Raw genomic sequence first — 21317 nt, 5'->3', positions numbered from 1 at the left:
ATTCGTGCACCGGAAGCTGGAATTTACAACCGAATGAACTTAGTTCTGGATATTTAACAGGCATTCCTGTGACAATTCTCTCCAGGGGAAGTTTGATTTTAATATTTTATTGGTCGGGTTTACGTGACTCGGAAATGGCTCTGTATGCGGCAGTTCGGGTAACCATGGCAACCATAGCGGCGCTGGAACAACAGATTAAGGATTATTTTTTAAAGATTGATTAAGGACTTGTTCCACAGCGGTTTGACGCACAATGACATTTCCTGCACGTTGCAGCAGATGTGTCTCCTGCAATGCTCAGAAATTATCGTCATGTGGTGGATATACACACACATAACAATTGTCCTGTGTGTGTATATCCACCACAGTCAGAAGATTCTGTGCTCGGCATCATCTGAGGAGAAAAAGGCTACGCAGAGCTGGAGAGCGCTTTGATTCATCATGGCCGAATGACCGGCTATCCGTCTTCACTGGGGGTGCATGCTGGAGAAGGTCGGGTTGGAAGAATTAATTTAGTCCCACGCGTGAGGAATCCACGTGATTATCATTATATGTATAAATTGCACTGCAGCACAAACTTTACCTGACGCCTGAATTCATGGTATGGCTGATGGAGCTCTCTCAGGGTTCTTCCAACCCGACCTTCTCCAGCATGCACCCCCAGTGAAGACAGATAGCCGGTATTGCGGCTTTCCTGTACTTTTAAGAGCCGCTTGAGAGTTTATTGTTAGGTCCTGTATATTTGCATGACGCGCTGCTGACGCTGAGTCCGACAGAAGTTTTATGGCGTTTAATGACAAAACTCTGCCACAAACGGCCTTCCGACATGCTTAATGGGTTTTAAACGTGTACACTGCAAACGTGATCGGGGTGATCAGTGTTCAGTACAAAGCTGTCAACAAAAATTAGGCTACGGCTCCCAACTGTCCTAACTGCATGCGAGCGTCCGACTGTCGCGCCGCAATGCGTGGCATCGGACCCGCTCTGAACGCGTTATCGGCCCCACGTTCTACCACGTTCTTTTGATTGACAGCTGAGACTCGCCTTTTAGAAGGCTGATTTATGGTTCCGCGTTACACCAACGCAGACCTTACAGCGTAGGGTACGCGGCGCGGTCACCGAACGGTGCGCGTCGCCGCGTACCCTACGCTGTAGGCTACGCCGTCGATTTTACGCGGAACCATAAATAAGCCTTTATTCACCCGCCCGTGCGCTCCTGAAAGAAACTCCTAACATTAGCCGACTCCTAAAAGAGTAAAGGGACAAGTAAAAGATGGGTGATTACTTGTAATCTCCCTACGTTTGTACTTTCTAAACAGAAAACAAGCTTATTATTCGGTGGAATAAGTGGGGAAAAAACCGAACAATTAATAACGGCGTGTGATTACGCAATCAAACAGCGAACAGCTGGAGTGACCGGCGTGCGGTGCAAACATGTCAGCATGTCAGATCATTACTGGGATGTGGGGAAAAAGCAGAGGACACGATCAATCCGGCAGGATCCGGGACAAATTAAGCCCTAATAAGATTAAGATAAGATTCTTATTATATCTTATTATCTTATCAGAACCTTCCAGCCTGGCGATCTCCCTCCAGCAGCTGCCACTTTATTGAAGTTCTTGTATTGAAATGACTGTTTCCTACAGCGCTTTACACTTTTTTTTCAACTTTCAACCGGCTTTCAACGCGAGCGACGGGAAGAAAATAGAAGCAGGGCGTGCGACAAAAGTCCAGCTCAAAACGACGCCGCGTCGCTCGCAACCAGTATAGACAGTGCAATAAAAAATAAAGCAATGGAACTGTTTTTGACGCTGACTCTCGCTCGCGTCGCATGCAGTGTGTATATTTGCAATATACTGTGGACATCTGAATAAAAACCTCATAAATAGATTGAATCAAAGCGCTCTCCAGCTCTGCGTCTTTTTCTCCTCAGATCATGCCGAGCACAGAATCTTCTGACGCTCATTTCTGAGCATTGCAGGAGACACATCTGCTGCAACGTGCAGGAAATGTCATTGTGCGTCAAACCGCTGTGGAACAAGTCCTTAATCAATCTTTAAAAAATAATCCTTAATCTGTTGTTTCAGCGCCGCTATGGTTGCCATGGTTACCCGAACTGCAGCATACAGAGCCATTTCCGAGTCACGTAAACCCGACCAATTAAATATTAAAATCAAACTTCCCCTGGAGAGAATTGTCACAGGAATGCCTGTTAAATATCCAGAACTAAGTTCATTCGGTTGTAAATGCCAGCTTCCGGTGCACGAATATGAATAAACGGTTGTTTTTGGTTCGTTTTTTCCTTCCTGTTGACTAGGGATTTCATTTTTCTTATATGAAATAGAAAACGAAAATAAAAGCGTATTTTGAATCTTTGTTAAATCATATTAACACAGAAAAAGAAAAAATGCAGTGTATTCAATATTTGTTTTTTGTTTTAAAAGGAAAATCAAATAAACCAATCGTTTTTTGTTTTTTGATTCCCACTCATGATGGAAAAATCCAATGACCAAAAGATACACGGACCTGTTTTAATTCCCAATTTCGATTTTCAAACACATCAATGAAATCGGATAACGGATAACGGATAACGGATAACGATCCTTTTTCCGTTTTTTATTATCAAAACAAAAAGCGGGAAACAGATTATTTTGGATTATTTCTCTATTTTTATTTTGTCATTTCAAAACAAAAAATGGATGGCCGTGAAGTACACGGACCGTTTAGTTTTTTTGCACAATAGTTGTCCTTATCTCTTTGATTCACTGTGACCGGAAAAGCCGGATAAAACCATTCAGGAAAAGATGGCGACCCCCTAGCACTCGTGGGGGGTTTTGCACCGCGGAGAAATGGAGTGACGGAGAAGTCCGGACGGTTTCACGGCGGCGTCACGGCAGCGGCGTGTGCTCTGCGTTGTTTTAACGCAGAACCTTAAATCAGTTTTGCTCCTGAATTCATATTAGGAGCAGATTCATGTTGGCGATTTCGAGAAAAAAAAGTCGATATTGATTGTAAACACATATCACACGTATGCAGTTATAACTTCAGAAACGTCCCCTTAACGTTCCACTCCAAGGATGTAAGTTAGTTAGTTAGTTAGTTAGTTAGTTAGTTAGTTACGGCTGCTGCTGCAGAGCTGTCAGTCTCTCTAACTGGATTGGATGGACCAGACGAGACATTTACACTTTATTCTCCAAATTTCAACTTTATTCACGAAATTTCGACTTTATTCTTGAAATTGTACTTCAACTGTATTCTCCAAATTTCAACTTTTTTCTCGACATTTGGAGAACCTCACGGCTGCAGAGACTGTTGATGCTTTTAAAAACCGGCTCAAGACTCTCCTTTCTAAATTGGCCTTTATCTGATTCCTTCTGGTCTTTCTCTTATCCCCTTGTTTTAACTAACAGTTCTAGTTGTTTTAACCCAGGTCTTATGCTCTTATGGTTTTAAGTTGTTCTTATGCTCGTTTAGCAGGTCTTGCTTTCTATACCTACTTTTAGGATTTTATGTTATACTTTTAAACTCTTTTCGTGTGTATTTTACATTTTTTATTACGTTTTTTATTTGTATGAAAAGCGCTAGACCAGGGGTCGGCAACCCAAAATGTTTTAGAGCCGTATTGGACCAAAAACAAAGGAAACAAATATGTCTGGAGCTGCAAAAAATGAGAGTCTTGTATCAGAAACACATGCTGTTTCTATATTAGTTAGAACTGGGTCCTGGGCTGCTAATGTAGCTGCTAATGTGTTTCCACATGACTCTTTTTGTTACGTGAATCTATGGAAGAGTATTAGGGAGAAAAGCAGGAGAAAAATAAAAATAATTTTTTAGAGGAGGAAGATTTTTTTTAATTATGGACTTGGAGAAAAAAGTCAAAATGTCGAGAAAAAAGGCGAAGTTTTGATTTTATTCTTGAAATTGTATTTCAACATTAATCTCGACATTTTGACTTATTTCTCGACATTTAGGGTTAGGATGGAAGGAAGGAAGGAAGGGAGGAAGGGAGGATGGAAGGGAGAAAGGGAGGGAGGAAGGAAGGAAGGATGGAGGGAAGGGAGGGAGGAAGGAAGGAAGGATGGAAGGAAGGAAGGGAGGGAGGGAAGAAGGATGGAAGGAAGGAAAGAGGGATGGAAGGGAGAAAGGAAGGGAGGAAGGAAGGGAGGGAGGGAAGAAGGAAGGGAGGGAGGGAAGAAGGAAGGAATGGAGGGAAGAAGGAAGGAAGGGAGGGAAGAAGGAAGGAAGGATGGAAAGAGGGATGGAAGGGAGAAAGGAAGGAGGGATGGAGGAGGAAGGATGGAAGGGAGGGAAGAAGGGAGGAAGGAGGGATGGAAGGGAGGAAGGAGGGATGGGAGGAAGGGAGGGAGGGAAGAAGGAAGGAAGGGAGGGAGGGAAGAAGGAAGGATGGATGGAAGGAAGGAAGGAAAGAGGGATGGAAGGGAGAAAGGAAGGAGGGATGGGAGGAAGGGAGGAAGGAGGGAGGAAGGAAGGGAGGGAGGAAGGAGGGAGGAAGGATAGAAGGGAGAAAGGGAAGAAGGAAGGAGAGAGCAGGAGGAAAGAAGGAACAGGAGAATGAGGTGATTTTGACCTGAAGACAGTACAGGGTTAAAGGAGTAACCCAGGGCTCATATTGGGGTTTTTAAAAACCTGAATATGAGCAAATTCTGGTTATTCAAAGGGTTATTGGTGTTTACATGGCCGTGCAAATTCAGGTTATTACCAATATTCAGGTTTTAAAGGGTTATTGATGCTGTAAACACAGTCAGTGATGTGATTGGATTGTTTGGTGTGTTCAGGTCGCAGTAAGAAGCCGGGGGAGGCCCAGGAGTCCGGTGGCCCCGCGGTAGCCGGCCCCGCGGTAGCCGGCCCCGCGGTGGCCCTGCTGCCGGCCGGGGGGGGTGATGAGCAGCCGGCCCCAGGACGGGCCGGGGCCCCCGTGCGGCTGCAAGGCCAGCAGCTCCAGCCTGATCGGGGGCAGCGGGGCGGGCTGGGAGGGCACGGCGCTGCTGCACCACGGCAGCTACATCAAGCTGGGCTGCCTGCAGTTCGTCTTCAGCGTGGCCGAGTTCGCCAGCAAGCAGCCCAAAGAGGAGCAGCCGCTCCCGCACGCCGCCGGCTGCCCCGGCACCGGCACCGGCGGCAGCTCCGCCCCCATCTCCACCTCCACCTCCCCCCCCAACACGGCCACGGTGAGCAGCCCGTCCAGCCAGGACGAGGCGGACGCCGACGCCGTCCCGCCCCTGCAAGTGCCCATACTGCGCTCTAACTCTGTCCCCTAACCCACGCAGGAAACACACCCCATCCCCTTTTTTCTTTCTTTTGCACCTTCCAAGTCACGATGAAGGGAAAGCTGCACAGCTGGTTGGTCAACAGGGAAAAGTTTATTTTTTCATTTTTAATGGTTTATATCTTTGCATGAACTTGAAGTATTATTGACAATCTCATGTTTGTGAACGACTGACAAACCCTTGTATTCACTTCTGACCATTAGGACTTTGAGTGAGCATTACTTATCTGCGCTCAGTATTTTTATTTTCTTTTTCCATTTTCTTAGTTATGTATGGTGTAACTGTACCGTCGGTCCGCTCATTTAGCACAAACCTTTTACTTTTGTAGTATTGAATCCATACATTCTAATTTCTGTTGCTGCTTTTTGCACCACGAGTAGCTGTATATGTATGAAAACATACATGCTTACACACTATATTGTGTATATATATAATTCTGTGTCTCTCAGTTGGAGAAACATTGGATTTCATGTAGATTTGCCATTTTTTGGTTTTTAACTGTACAGTCCATTGAATTTGTGATACTGTGTAGAGTACCAGAGGTTTTGTGATAAAACTTGTTCTTAGCCTGTACTTTCCACTGTAGTCCCTGTAAATACCATATTGTTTTAGCACTCATTTTAACATCATGTGCTGCTCTGTACATAAGCATTCTTTGTCTGTACCTACTTGTCTGTTAAGACCTGTAAATACAGAAAGATTTTCTAATAACAAACTCTGTGCATTCATGTTCCTATTGAGTTTTTTTGTGGCTCCACTTCTTCGGTCTTTTGGTTTTCCTTATTTAGGCATTAAAGGTGCTTGAAAGGTTTCTAAATAGTGGTTTACTTGTGTCATAAACTACGGAAGAGTATTAGGGCCAGGCAGGAGAAAAATAAAAGTAATATTTCAGAGGAAGATTTTTTTCTTTCATTATGCACTTCGAGAAAAAAGTGGAAATGTTGAGAATAATATTGAAGTACGATTTCGAGGGAAAAAGTCAATGTTGAGAAAAGTCAAAACCTCTACTTGAATTACGGTATGCTAGGTTGGTAACGACAAGGTTCAGAATACAAGAATTGGCTTTACGGTATTGATTTGAAACACATATCACACACATGCAGTTATAACTTCAGAAACGTACCGTTAACGTTCCACTCCAAGGATGTTAATTAGTTAGTTACATAGTTACATAGTTACATAGTTACAGCTGCTGCTGCAGAGCTGTCAGTCTCTAACTGGATTTGATGGAGGAGACATTTACACTTTATTCACCAAATTGTATTTCAACTTTACAGGACTGTGTCAGAAAATTAGAATATTGTGATAAAGTTCTTTATTTTCTGTAATGCAATTTATAAAAAAAAAAAAAAAGTCATACATTCTGGATTCATTACAAATCAACTGAAATATTGCAAGCCTTTTATTATTTTAATATTGCTGATTATGGCTTACAGTTTAAGATTAAGATTCCCAGAATATTCAAATTCTTTGAGATAGGATATTTGAGTTTTCTTAAGCTGTAAACCATGATCAGCAATATTAAAATAATAAAAGGCTTGCAATATTTCAGTTGATTTGTAATGAATCCAGAATGTATGACATTTTTGCATTACAGAAAATAAAGGACTATCACAATATTCAAATTTTCTGAGACAGTCCTGTATAAATATAATCAATATGAGATATATATATATATATATATATATATATATATATATATATATATATAGGCCTACATCCCTAAATGACTCTGTCCGGGGTCCTTCCTGCACTTCTGTATCATACTAACTTCTTTATCTTTAATAAATGTCCAGAATTGAGAGATGTTTGGATATGTCCATAGTCAGTGTGTGTATGTTTCAGTTCTTCATTTACATGTCAGACACGTTGACCTGCTGGAGTCTGTCACTCATCAGACGGGGTGACCTGTGTTTGCTGCTGAGGAAGAACGAGCAGCTGTTCTGGAAACCTTTCCAATCACATTCCTGTTCTGGAAACCTTTCCAATCATATTCCTGTTCTGGAAACCTTTCCAATCATATTCCTGTTCTGGAAACCTTTCCAATCACATTCCTGTTCTGGAAACCTTTCCAATCATATTCCTGTTCTGGAAACCTTTCCAATCATATTCCTGTTCTGGAAACCTTTCCAATCATATTCCTGTTCTGGAAACCTTTCCAATCATATTCCTCCATGTTCAGGTCTTCTTACTGTTGATGAACCTGGTTTTCATTTGGTCCAGCTTAAAGTTAATCGTAAACTTCTCGACTGGTCCCAGTCGTGTTATCTCTTGTGTCAATTCAACATTTGTGATAATAAAATGTTGGGCTTATACGTTTGTGGAAATATCCCTCTGTGGAAGTCCGTATTAAGATAAGATAAACCTTTGTTTGTCTCACAGTGTAGAAATGTCCATGTTACAGCAGCAACTATAGTCAGAAATATAAATATATATTAGATTAGATTAGATTATCCTTTATTTCTCCCTCAATGGGGAAACTCACTTTGTGCAGCAGCAATACAGTTAACACACACATGCAGGGGAGGGGTAAAAAAGTAAAAAATATATATACGAAATATAAACAGTATATACATTGGAATGTATTTATTTCAGATCCCCATTAGTTGCTGCCTCAGCAGCCACTATTCCTCCTGGGGTCCAACAGTACAAATACACATTTCTATCAAACTTTTACAGTACAATATCAAATGTTAGTTAAACAGAATAAAACTAAGTAGATAACAAGTACAAAGAACAACTAACATGAGAATAAAAGTAGTGCAGTACTAGAAGGAAAGAAAAACAGTGCAAAAAATATATTTTCTCATCAACAAAGCATATTTTACATAAACATTTTAAATTTTTCAAGTAACAAAATAACATATTTGACCCATTTTTCAGATGTTTTCAGTTCTTTTATTGTCTGAAAAATGGTTCAAAAGAGTTATTTCGTTATTTTAAAATTTGATTTGTTGATGAGAAAATATGTTTCTCTATTTTTCTTATTTTTGTGAGGGGGGATAAACACACGTGGACAAAATTGTTGGTACCCCTCAGTTAAAGAAGGAAAAACCCACAACTCTCACTGAAATCACTTGAAACTTACAAAAGTAACAATAAATAAAAATGTATTGAAAATTAAATAATCAAAATCAGCCATTACTTTTGAATTGTTGATTAACATAATTATTAAACAAAAAACTAATGAAATAGGGCTGGACAAAAATGATGGTACCGATAACTTAATATTTTGTTGCACAACCTTTTGAGGCAATCAATGCAATTAAAGGATTTCTGTATTTGTCAATGAGCGTTCTGCAGCTTCAACAGGTACTTTGGCCCACTCCTCATGAGCAAACTGCTCCAGTTGTCTCAGGTTTGATGGGTGCATGTTTCAGCTCCTTCCACAGATGTTCAATGGGATTCAGATCTGGGCTCATGGAAGGAACTTTAGAATAGTCCAACGCTTTTCTCTCTTCATTCTTGGGTGTTTTTGGCTGTGTGTTTTGGATCGTTGTCCTGTTGGAAGATCCATGACCTGCGACTGAGACCAAGCTTTCTGACACTAGGCAGCACATTTCTCTCCAGAATGCCTTGATAGTCTTCAGATTTCATTCGACCTTGCACACATTCAAGACACCCTGTGCCAGATGCAGCAAAGCAGCCCCAAAACATTACTGAGCCTCCTCCATGTTTCACCGTAGGGACAGTGTTCTTTTCTTTCTATGCTTGGTTTTTGAGTCTATGAACATAGAGTTGATGTGCCATAAAAAAGCGAGACTGGAATTTGCAAAAATGCATGTTGACAAGCCACAAAGCTTCTGGGAGAATGTCCTTTGGACAGATGAGACCAAACTGGAGCTTTTTGGTAAGGCACATCAACTCTATGTTCATAGACTCAAAAACCAAGCATAGGAAGAAAAGACACTGTCCCTACGGTGAAACATGGAGGAGGCTTGTAACGCCCGCCAATGTAATAATAATAATAAACAAACGTAATAAACCACAAACGTAATAAAAATATGCAGCTTTTAATGTAATAATCCTGCAAATGTAATACATTTCCCCGCACAAACGTAATAGTCGCTGCCTACTACAACCGTAACACGCGATTTCCCACAAATGTAATAACTATTACCAGTGGTGTAGTGGTCCCTGAAGAAGTGGGTATACTCTCAATTCATGCCCCAATTTTTAAAAAAACGTTTAAACGGCCTGTCCAGCAAAGGATAAACGCCCTGTGTTATAAACAGTGACATGTAAGACTACTTCTGCATATTTAGTTTACCCAAAAATGGGCCAGTAGTATTTGCACATTGTCACTAAATTTCTGCTGCTTCACTTCAGGGAGTAAGGATCATTATGAAATGAACATTAGCCACAGAAGAGGTGCAGATTTTGCAATCAATACTGGCCCACAGACTATAGGGTGACTACACTACACACTACATAATTATGCATTTTGAGTGAACTATTCCTTATTCCTTATTCAATCCACACATCACCTTTCAAGTAGTTTCTTTTGTAAACTGTCTCTTGGAAGAGCTGATTTGCAACAGATAGTGTAGGCCAGAGTATGCCACTATTATAAAATTAACATTATTTGTCAAGGAGCAGTTTGCAGATATTACTGGTCCTACACAGGCGGCCTAATGCATGAATATAACATATATTTAACATGAGGCAAACATGGTGTTTCGTTCAGATATTAGTTTATTCTTAACATTCAGAATGACATATTTGACATCAAATAAAATATTTCAAAACTGAATTTAACATGTTGTAACCTGGAATTGCCGGTGTGCAGCAGCAAACTGATTTTTTAAACATCATGTGAGCAAATACTCAAGGTAAGTACTGCTATGACAATAGCAGAGAGGGATGACAGGAACGATTATTTCTCGTACTGTGGCAATGCATCCTTGTTCATGTTTCACCTTAAATAAAAAACACAAATCATCCTCTTCCCAACATCAAAACCAATTAGATAAACTCAAAAATGCACAGTCCTAAAACTGAAATAAATAATTTGGTTTTGACAGCTGAACACTATCTATAAAGACCAGGCATATTCCCTCTTTAGGGATATATAAATATCATCATTCAAATAATTCAACAATACATTCAAAACAATGTTACAAAATAACAATATTTAGTTAACAATGAACACACATATATACATTTTACAACATATTCATGAAAACCACAGTGAAATACTCTCTCAATCCAATGCTGGGTTTCTAAATAAGTGTTCACAGTTGGTTCAAGGCACTTCAGGTTGGTACTTAGGTAAGTAGTTCAATATACTTATGAACTGTAAACATCAAATAACTGATTTTGAACACAAGATTTATTGTCAGTGCAGGTTTTTAAACCTGTTAACAGCCTGTCTACCCCTGTACTACAGTTTATTCCAGACAGACTTGCTTTCTGCAGGGGTTTTCACACTGCACTGTCTAGAAGGCACAGAAGAGGCAGCACGGTGGCTCTTCAACCAGGTCCTTGTATACTTTCTGGGATCAAACTTGGAAGTAGGGGGGCTATTGATGTTAATCTCACTGGCAACATTTATTTGTGCCGCACTGTAACGTGAATGAAGTATTGAGCACATCTTTATACCATTCAATTCCTGCAGCTCAATGGTCAGAAAAGGCTGTTCTTTTTGGCCAAATGGTAGGCCGTTGGAAACACAGCTTGGGTTTCCTTCATGTAGGACTGTCATAGCCTCCATGGCATTCTCAATGACTGCTTCTTTCTGTTGTTCTGCCATCTTCACAGCTTGAGCATGTATTATTTATATTTATTATAGCTTGTTTGGTTTCTTCTGTTATCGGATACAGTTTGTCATGACATGAGTGAAAAATGCCTGATGCTTCATGGCAATATGTGTGTGTGGTGACAGAATAAATTAGACAGGCTAAAAGGATATTGGAAAAGAAGGGATATTGAAAAGCCTATTTGAGTTATTTATTTCTTAGTTATTTCACAATTATTATTTGTGAAATTATTATTTCACTAGTTATTTTACAGTCATATAATTCAGGCAACAGCGCAAACATTTTTTTTAATAACACTAATCCACATCATGGTCTTATTCACGAGTGAGGGAACGATGGAGCGTGAGATTGACAGACGGATCGGTGCAGCGTCCGCAGTAATGCGGTCGATGTACCGGACCGTCGTGGTGAAGAAGGAGCTGAGTCGAAAGGTGAAGGTCTCGATTTACCGGTCAATCTACGCCCCTACCCTCACCTATGGTCATGAACTTTGGGTAGTGACCGAAAGGACAAGATCGCGGATACAAGCGGCCGAGATGAGTTTCCTCCGCAGGGTGGCTGGACGCTCCCTTAGAGATGAGTTTCCTCCGCAGGGTGGCTGGACGCTCCCTTAGAGATGAGTTTCCTCCGCAGGGTGGCTGGACGCTCCCTTAGAGATGAGTTTCCTCCGCAGGGTGGCTGGACGCTCCCTTAGAGATGAGTTTCCTCCGCAGGGTGGCTGGACGCTCCCTTAGAGATGAGTTTCCTCCGCAGGGTGGCTGGACGCTCCCTTAGAGATGAGTTTCCTCCGCAGGGTGGCTGGTCGCTCCCTTAGAGATAGGGTGAGGAGTTCGGTCACCCGGGAGGAGCTCGGAGTCGAGCCGCTGCTCCTTCACATTGAGAGGAGTCAGCTGAGGTGGCTTGGGCATCTGTATCGGATCCTCCTAGACGCTTCCCTAGGGAGGTGTTCCAGGCATGTCCCTCCTCTCTAGGGAGGTGTTCCAGGCATGTCCCTCCTCCCTAGAGAGGTGTTCCAGGCATGTCCCACCGGGAGGAGACCCCGGGGAAGACCCAGGACACGCTGGAGAGACTATGTCTCTCGGCTGGCGTGGGAACGCCTCGGACTCCCCTCGGAAGAGCTGGAGGAAGAGTCTGGGGTGAAGGAAGTCTGGGCATCCCTGCTGAGACTGCTGCCCCGCGACCCGGGAACGGATAAGCGGCGGACGATGGATGGATGGATAATCCACATCAATATCGGATCAAATCGAATCAAATGGTGATAATTGATTCTGGATCTTAAGAATCGGATCAATTCTTGACATTTTAATACATACCCAGCCCTAGGAGGCAGTGAGGTACTGTGCAAAATTAAGTTGCTTACTGACTTTTCAGTATTAGAAACAAAGCAGTGCACTGTCCTGGTTTATATAAAACATGTTATTAATGTTCATGCACTTTAATTTGTCCAGCTGTACAGTGTTTACATTTACAAGCCTAGGAGACAGTGAGGAAATATACAAATGCACTTTCTTGTATGAAGTTTTGGCAGAGAATAAATGCATAACTACAGACGTTTTCCTTTTATAGGTATTTTTTTCTTTTTCAGTCCCATATATCGTGATATATCGCTCTTACCGATATATCGATATATCGAATATCAAACATATCGTGATATTATCGATATCCTGGGCCACATATCGCCACAGTATGGAATCGGGACTTACCCGTATCGTGCCACCCCTAGCGCTGAGATATCTTGGCTAATTTCTCTTTCATAGATTTTTTCTGATAAGTTTTATAGGAGATAGTCTCCCCTCTAATAAACACTTTTATTGTCTCCCATAGCACAGAGGCTGTTACCTCTGGAGTTTTATTCATTTGGAAAAAGAAATCTATCCGCTTGCTGAGAAAATTAACAAAATTACTATCCAATAGTAAGTGTGTATCTAAACGCCATGGTGGTCTCATATTATTGAACTTCTGAAAATAAATATTCATGGGAACGGACGCATGGTCTGATACAACTATTGCATCATACTTACACTCAGAAATAGAAGTGAGTCTATTGGTCACTAAAAAAAAGTCAATACACGTGTAAGTAGAGTGAACATGTGAGAAAAATGAATACGCTCTTTTACCTGGATTGAGGAAACGCCAAGGATCAACCACATTAAACTCTCTCATAAAGGCTTCAATCACTGGGGCTGATTTGGATTGAGGTGCGGGAGGAGCGATCCAAGGAAGGATTTATCCAACAATTAAAGTCCCCCCCCAGGATCAATTCATATACAGACAGATCCGGTATCCTTGAAAAAACCTGTCTAAAGAAGGACTCGTCGTCCCAATTAGGAGCATACACATTTGCAAGAGATACCTTCACATCAAAAATGCACCCAATAACAATTATAAACCTGCCAGCAGGGTCAGTGATTGTTCGTATGAACAAAAGGAATATCCCTGTGCAAAAGAATAGCTACCCCCCTTGATTTACTAGAGAAAGAGGAAGAGTAAATATTCCCAACCCAGCTCGTTTTAAGCCTCATGTTATCCACCTCTCTCAAATGAGTTTCTTGCAAGTAAATTACAGGACTGTCTCAGAAAATTAGAATATTGTGATAAAGTTCTTAATTTTCTGTAATGCAATTAAAAAAACAAAAATGTCATACATTCTGGATTCATTACAAATCAACTGAAATATTGCAAGCCTTTTATTATTTTAATATTACTGATTATGGTTTACAGTTTAAGATTAAGATATATGTCGTTAGATTGGCACTGTTTGTGTGATGATGGCATTATTCAGCTGCAATTTTGTGGTCAAAGGTGCTGTGGTCCCTTCTCTCACTTGATACTGATTGCATAAGATTTTCCAGCGTGGCCCCACCAAAATTTACAGACCAAAATCGCCACTGCTTTTCTTGTTATTATAAACAACACCAGAAAACCAGACACACACAGCTGTTTAAAAGCACAGCAGAAGTAGTGGAATTATTTTGCCACAGGACCATGAAAATATTATAACTGTAATGGCAATCTAACAACAAAAAATGCAATGTGAGGGAATTTGAAGACATTTCCAACTCGTGCTGGTTCCAAAAAAAGTGGCCCGACAGGGAGCTGCGTTCAACACTTTATTTTACATGTGCAAAGCTTCAAAAAACAACACCTACAATACCCGGGTGCTGAATGAGAGGTTAAAAAACAAGCTCGTGTATTATCAAAAACAACACATTATGCATTGAGTTGATGTGAAGATGTCTTCCAGCTCAGGATGAAACATTTTACCAAGCATTCTTATGAGTTATTCCCACTGATTTTAAGACTCTAATACCAATCCAATAACACATAATCTTGCTATCTAATCGTTACATTTTAGCACACAGAAGTTGTCGTGGATGACACTGTATTTAAAGTTTTGTCATGACCAAAAAAACCAAACGCCAGCTTTTCTTCTTGTACGATTGAGTTCCAATTGCTTTCAGTGATATTGATTTAACACATGCGTTGGTATCTATAGCTGTGTTCACACTGCCAGCTCAATATGCAATAACTAACATACTGCTTGTTGAGCTGCATGTAATTCTGAGTGTAAAAGATGATGCATACTGTCTGACTCTGTTACAAGATCTGCCCTTGTGCTCTCAGATGTCTGCCGTCTTCATTGTATCCCAGTCTGAAGGAGGAAGCTTGAAACTGAGAAATCTGACTGGATCACTGACTGGACTGTCGTTGGCTGCTAACCCTAACCCTAACCCTAACCCTAATAGCACACATTAGAGCGAAGATGTATTTCTTTTCTTGTTATTATAAACACCAGAAAACCAGACACACACAGCTGTTTAAAAGCACAGCAGAAGTAGTGACATTATTTTGCCACAGGACCATGAAAATATTATAACTGTAATGGCAATCTAACAACAAAAAATGCCATGTGAGGGAATTTGAAGACATTTCCAACTCATGCTGGTTCCAAAAAAAGTGGTCCGACAGGGAGCTGCGTTCAACACTTTATTTTACATGTGCAAAGCTTCAAAAAACACCACCTACAATACCCGGGTGCTGAATGAGAGGTTAAACAACAAGCTTGTGTATTATCAGACACATTAGGCTACTGGCTACAGAACAAACCATGCGGACACACACACTCCATGCACAGTTGAAGAACTATGTGGCTTCCCAGCTCCTAATTCCCCTGCACCTGATCACCTGTGTCTCCCTTACCTAACCTCTGATTGACAATTACCTCCTATGCCCACTGGTGCGCAGGTGATGCAATGACAACCTCCACCCACACGCACACATACACTGTCATGGTTAGGTTGTTTAGGACCCAAGTGCAGGAGACAGAGGGAGGCTGGAGGCAGGAGTTCTCAAAAACAAAAGGGATTTATTCCAAAAAGGCAAAACAAGGCGCTGCAAAGCAGGATGAACAAAAAACCAGGATCAAGAAAAAGGTACGAGGAGACATGGAGGAAGACACAGTACGGACCGACAGGGAACCAAGGAATGACAAGCCAAGATATACTGAAGGGATAACGAGACACAGGTGCAGACACAATCAGGGCAGATGGGACACAGGCGGGGCAAGACAGAACTGAAAGTTACAAACACTGGGGGGAAGTGTCAAACCCTGACAGTACCCCCCCCTCAAGGGACAGATCCCAGATGTCCCCAGAGTCCTAACCCAGGGTGGGCGGAGGGGGCCTGGAGGAGGGCCCAGGCCACACACGGCCAAAGCTCCGGGGGCCGCCCTCGGGACCGAGCAGACCAGCGAGAGAGCTCGGGGGGGCGTCCCCGAGGCCTAGGCCTGGGTCTTGGCGGGGGGCGTGACAGGGATTCCTGGCGGGGCTCTGAGACTGGACGGGACTCGGGAACCTGACGGGGCTCGGGAACCTGACGGGGCTCGGGAACCTGACGGGGCTCTGGGACCGCCTCAGGAACAGAGGACTGCGGGACCGCCTCAGGAACAGAGGGCTGCGGGACCGCCTCAGGAACAGAGGGCTGCGGGACCGCCTCAGGAACAGAGGGCTGCGGGACCGCCTCAGGAACAGAGGGCTGCGGGACCGCCTCAGGAACAGAGGGCTGCGGGACCGCCTCAGGAACAGAGGGCTGCGGGACCGCCTCAGGAACAGAGGGCTGCGGGACCGCCTCAGGAACAGAGGGCTGCGGGACCGCCTCAGGAACAGAGGGCTGCGGGACCGCCTCAGGAACAGAGGGCTGCGGGACCGCCTCAGGATCCGGAGTCGGGGCTGACAGGATGCGGGGAGCCGGAACAGGGGCTGACAGGATGCGGGGAGCCGGAACAGGAGCAGACAGCATGCGGGGAGCCGGAACAGGAGCAGACAGCATGCGGGGAGCCGGAACAGGAGCAGACAGGATGCGGGGAGCCGGAACAGGAGCAGACAGGATGCGGGGAGCCGGAACAGGAGCAGACAGGATGCGGGGAGCCGGCGTCGGGGGGCAGAGGATCCCCGGAGCTGCCCGAGTTGGAACCCGGGTCCGAGGCGCCAGCTGCGGGGGTACCCGGGTCCGAGGTGCCGGCTGCGGGGGTACCCGGGTCCGGGGCGCTGGCCCCCCCTCAAGGGACAGATCCCAGATGTCCCCACAGTCCACATCCAGGGCGGGCTGGGGGGGAGCACGGGTCCTCGGAGCTGGCTGAGGGGGGGCACGGGTCCTCGGAGCTGGCTGAGGGGGGGCACGGGTCCTCGGAGCTGGCTGAGGGGGGGCACGGGTCCTCGGAGCTGGCTGGGGGGGGGCACGGGTCCTCGGAGCTGGCTGAGGGGGGACACGGGTCCTCGGAGCTGGCTGGGGGGGGTCCGGAACCATCACCGGAGGAGGAACTCCAGCAGGAGCTGAGGCGTCCAGAACCACCGCTGGAGCCAGAACAGGGGGCGATGCGTCCAGGACCACCGCCGGAGCAGGAACAGGGGGCGATGCGTCCAGGACCACCGCTGGAGCAGGAACAGGGGGCGATGCGTCCAGGACCACCGCTGGAGCAGGAACAGGCTGGGGCTGGCGCCGTCGCTTCCCCTGGGGCTGAGAACCCCTGGGCCCGCCTCGAGCCAGGCGTGTTCCCCAGAAGGGGGAAACAGGCTGGGATGCGTCCAGGACCACCCCGGGAACAGGAAGAGGTGCGTCAAGGGCACCCACCGGAACAGGCTGGGGCTGGGGCTGGGGCTGGCGCTGACGCCGTCGCTTCCCCTGGGCCTGCAGGCTCCTGGGCCCACCCAGAGCCAGGCGTGTTCCCCAAAAGGGGTTCCAATACTCCTCCTGGCGCAAAAACTCCATAAAAGTGAGGTAGTCTCCCGCTGGGTCCATATGGTCGGTCCGTTCTGTCATGGTACGGTTTTTCTTAGGACCCAAGTGCAGGAGACAGAGGGAGGCTGGAGGCAGGAGTTCTCAAAAACAAAAGGGATTTATTCCAAAAAGGCAAAACAAGGCGCTGCAAAGCAGGATGAACAAAAAACCAGGATCAAGAAAAAGGTACGAGGAGACATGGAGGAAGACACAGTACGGACCGACAGGGAACCAAGGAATGACAAGACAAGATATACTGAAGGGATAACGAGACACAGGTGCAGACACAATCAGGGCAGATGGGACACAGGCGGGGCAAGACAGAACTGAAAGTTACAAACACTGGGGGGAAGTGTCAAACCCTGACATACACACACACACAGCACAACTCTAAATTGCCTACAACAACAACTGCAAGTAAGAAAGCAGTGGAGCATGAAGGTGAAACTTTTCTTTAGTCGCTAGACTGTGAGACTGTGTTAGATTGGAACCAGCTTCATGATACAACATCAAATCCATGACTGACTGCATTACAGAGTACATTCATTCCTGCGTATCTTCTCTTCTTCCAGTAGGATCAGTCTTTCCATAACAATGAGCCCTAGTTACGTGAAGGAGCTCTGGAAGAGGATGGAGAGAGTCTTTGTGGATGGACACAGAGACAAACACGCTACAGAAGAAGATGACAAGGAGGCAGAGGGAGAACAAGGATGCGTACAGAAGGAGGTCCAGGAGCTCAAACATCAGAGCGTGAGGGATGTGTTGTCTTGATAAACCACGTACGTACAGAGTCAGACTGGACGGACGGCAGCTTCTCCCTCATCTCCCCACATCAGGAATCTAATACGCATGCTGGTATTTGTGATCAAGTTTATGGTGTGGCTTGTTCATCCTGCATCAGCTTGATTGAACTGTTGGCCTCTTTTGGTTTACTGGAGATTATTACATTTCCTCCTCATGTCACATATCTGTCAACCTGAATCTGTTTGACTTTACGCCCTCCACCCACTCTCACCTCTTTCTTAGATTAGATTAAACTGTCCTTTATTTCTACCTTAATGGGGAAATTCACTTTTTTTATTGGATCCATCCAATAAACAAACAAACAAACAAACAAAGCAGGTATAAAAATGTGTGAGTATGGGGAGCAAGAGCACTCTCTGCTGGTTGAAAAAGCTTACAGCACCGGGTATTCCCAGGCGGTCTCCCATCCAAGTACTAACCCGGCCCGACCCTGCTTAGCTTCCGAGATCAGACGAGATCGGGCGTATTCAGGCTGGTATGGCCGTAAGCGAAGGCTGAACCCTGAAATAGCTCTTATAAAGTGTTCACTTCTCTCAACCACATCCCCGATGTCTGAGACGGAGAGTAAAACCGGTGTGTTCAAGAGTCAGTGGATCATTCACAAGTGGAGCTGGTGGATTGTAGCGGAGCTGAAACTCTGCAGCTGCCGTGTGTCGGTGTTTATGAGACACTTCACTCCCACATGTTCACCGGGGGGTTGTTGTCACATTGTGAGTGTCTAAAATAAGAGGCTGTGAACGGGTGAATAGGAAAAAGACTAAATCGCTTTGCAGAGCCTATAAGTGGCTGAACTAAAGAAATAAACTATAGGAGCGCCATCCATTTATTTTAAGGAGTAACTCGTCGTCAAAGGACAGCATACGGATGTTTGTGTTGTTCAGTTATGATGAAACAAACACAAACGTGACAGTACACTCGGTAAGTGCGTATAGAAGACAGTTGTGAAGCCGCAGCTGCCGCTTACGACCATACCGCCATGAACCAGCAGAGGGCGCTGTTGCTACGTTTGGGAACATGTGCACATTCATCCTCGTTTGCAGCAAATCAGCTCCAGCTTCAGACGCGTAGCGTTCAAATGCTCTTTCATGGAGCCTTGGAACGTCATCAAAGAATGTGACGTCTTTGATGACGTCACGAAGAATAGTGGAAGAGGAAACACAGGTAATAGCACACATTAGAGTGAAGATGTATTTATTTTCTTGTTATTATAAACACCAGAAAACCAGACACACACAGCTGTTTAAAAGCACAGCAGAAGTAGTGACATTATTTTGCCACAGGACCATGAAAATATTATAACTGTAATGGCAATCTAACAACAAAAAATGCCATGTGAGGGAATTTGAAGACATTTCCAACTCATGCTGGTTCCAAAAAAAACTGAAAAACTGTGTAGCTTCCCAGCTCCTAATTCCCCTGCACCTGATCACCTGTGTGTATGTGCATGTTTGATCCAGGCCAGGGGCCGGATTCACAATATGTTCTTAAGAACGATCTTAAGAAATGATCTAAAATTAAGAAGTTCATAAGAAAGTTCTTAAGTGCAATTCTTCAATGTTTTCTTAAGAACCCGTCTTAAGAACTGTCATTTCTTACGAATTTCTCATTTTTCCTACTTAAGAACTTCTTAAAATATGGCTGTATCCGAAATCACTCAATCAATTCAGTAGCCGCTCCAGTAGACTGTTCAGCAGTAGCAGCCAAGTATCCCAGAATGCATTTCGCACCAAAACGACAGCGGAACCCGAGAGCTAAAAGCTGTTTTAATTTCCGCTGTAGCGCTGTTAATATGCCACTTTATTAAGTTTTAATATTTTTTCAGGCGTAAAAGTAACCGTTAAGATCCCCAACCTGGGCTCAGTTTATCCAAATAACGCCTGTTAAGAAATTTGCTCCAATGTTTCGGGGATCAGAAGAGCCGCCGGCTCGAGAGCAGCAGCAGCTCACGGCCGGGGGGACAGACGTGATAACCGGATCAACCTACACCGTCGTCCTGACCTGCAGCTCTGTAGAGAATTACCGCTGGCTGAAATAATTCATTTAGGAAGATAAATGTTGGTTTAATACAGTGGTTCTCAAACTTTTTTCGTCATTCCCCACTTTGAACAAGTGGGGATTTTCAAGCCCCACTTGCCCCCGTCGCCCTAACAAAAATCTTGACGAATTACTTCAAATTATTTTAAATGTATTGAAATTACTAGCACCAAGTATATCAGTCATATTTCATACTGAATCAAAATCAAAAACAACAAATAACAAAGTTCAAAAAGAGAAAATAAAAGTGCAGTTGTGCTATCATAACTTAATTTGCAAAAACATAAACAAGTGAACTTTCCCTGCATTACTAGTGGCTGCAGTGTTGCCTGTTTTGCACTGAACATCCTTTCAAAACGAGGTTTCAGGCTGGAAGCTGCCACTCTCAAATCATGCTAATGTTGAGCTGGGATCTGTACTTAGTTTTTAGAGAAGCAACAGCTGAAAAGCTTCTCGCAGAGATATGAAGTGGCAAAGGGAAGAAGGATGTTTAAAGCTTTCTGTCCGATGCTGCAAATATTGTCCCGCTGCAATTAACAGTCCAACGTCTATCATTGTTTTTGCACTTTAGTTCCAGGGTACATTTTTCTCCAGTCCCCTAATGCTTTTTACCGTATTTTTAGGACTATTAGGCGGATATAAATGTCTTTTTTTATTTTTTAAATGTACTGCACGCCCAATGACGCAATGCGCCCATAGTATTATTGTAAAGGCTGATTTATGGTTCCGCGTTACATCGACGCAGAGCCCGACGGCGTAGGCTCCGTGGTGGGGCGCCTGGAGCGGACGGAGCGACTACCGAGAAGGAGACGCTGCTCCCGGGGAGCTGCGCTGCAGAGACGGGCCCGAAGGCCGGAGGAACCGCCGCCCGAGCGGGAGCCGATGCGTCGGCTGTCGCTCGGGCGGCGGGCTGCCGTACACATCTTCAGTTTCCTATTTCACAATAGATCACACTTTTGGACGCCTTCTTTATATTTTAGTTATTTCCGTGTAGATAAGAGTGAGTTTGATGCTCCTTAACAAATTTGGTCCGCGGATCAACATCAACCGCCAGCGAGCCCTTGTTCCCCGTGAACCATAAATCCGCCTAGGCTGATTTATGATTCCGCGTCACACCAACGCAGAACCCACGGCGCAGGGTACGCTACGCGGTGAC

At 44.3% G+C, this 21317-nt stretch overlaps 1 protein-coding gene and 1 non-coding gene across 5 annotated transcripts in view; one reads left to right on the top strand and one right to left on the bottom strand.

Annotated features, from left to right (window-relative positions):
• Positions 1 to 6570, top strand: part of phf12b (PHD finger protein 12b) — a 45547-nt gene extending 38977 nt beyond the window's left edge. For 2 of the 4 annotated variants that reach the window (XM_061718683.1, XM_061718681.1), the window contains one exon: positions 4797 to 6569. In XM_061718683.1, coding sequence (XP_061574667.1) covers positions 4797 to 5266 — 470 coding nt within the window. In that variant the 3' untranslated portion in view covers positions 5267 to 6569. Of the gene's footprint in view, positions 1 to 4796 lie in introns of all 4 variants that reach the window. The other 2 variants (XM_061718684.1, XM_061718682.1) reach the window with 2 other exon arrangements.
• An 11927-nt stretch (positions 6571 to 18497) lies between these two features.
• On the bottom strand, positions 18498 to 18616 carry LOC133442614 (5S ribosomal RNA). Its single transcript, XR_009782559.1, has one exon. It is a non-coding gene; the product is annotated as a 5S ribosomal RNA (ribosomal RNA).
• Positions 18617 to 21317: the final 2701 nt, after the last annotated feature.

The sequence above is a fragment of the Cololabis saira genome, chromosome 4 (assembly GCF_033807715.1).
Source record: "Cololabis saira isolate AMF1-May2022 chromosome 4, fColSai1.1, whole genome shotgun sequence".
Taxonomy (NCBI): Eukaryota; Metazoa; Chordata; class Actinopteri; order Beloniformes; family Belonidae; genus Cololabis; species Cololabis saira.
Note: the sequence above shows the minus strand (reverse complement) of the source record. Positions and strands in the feature narration are given on the sequence as shown.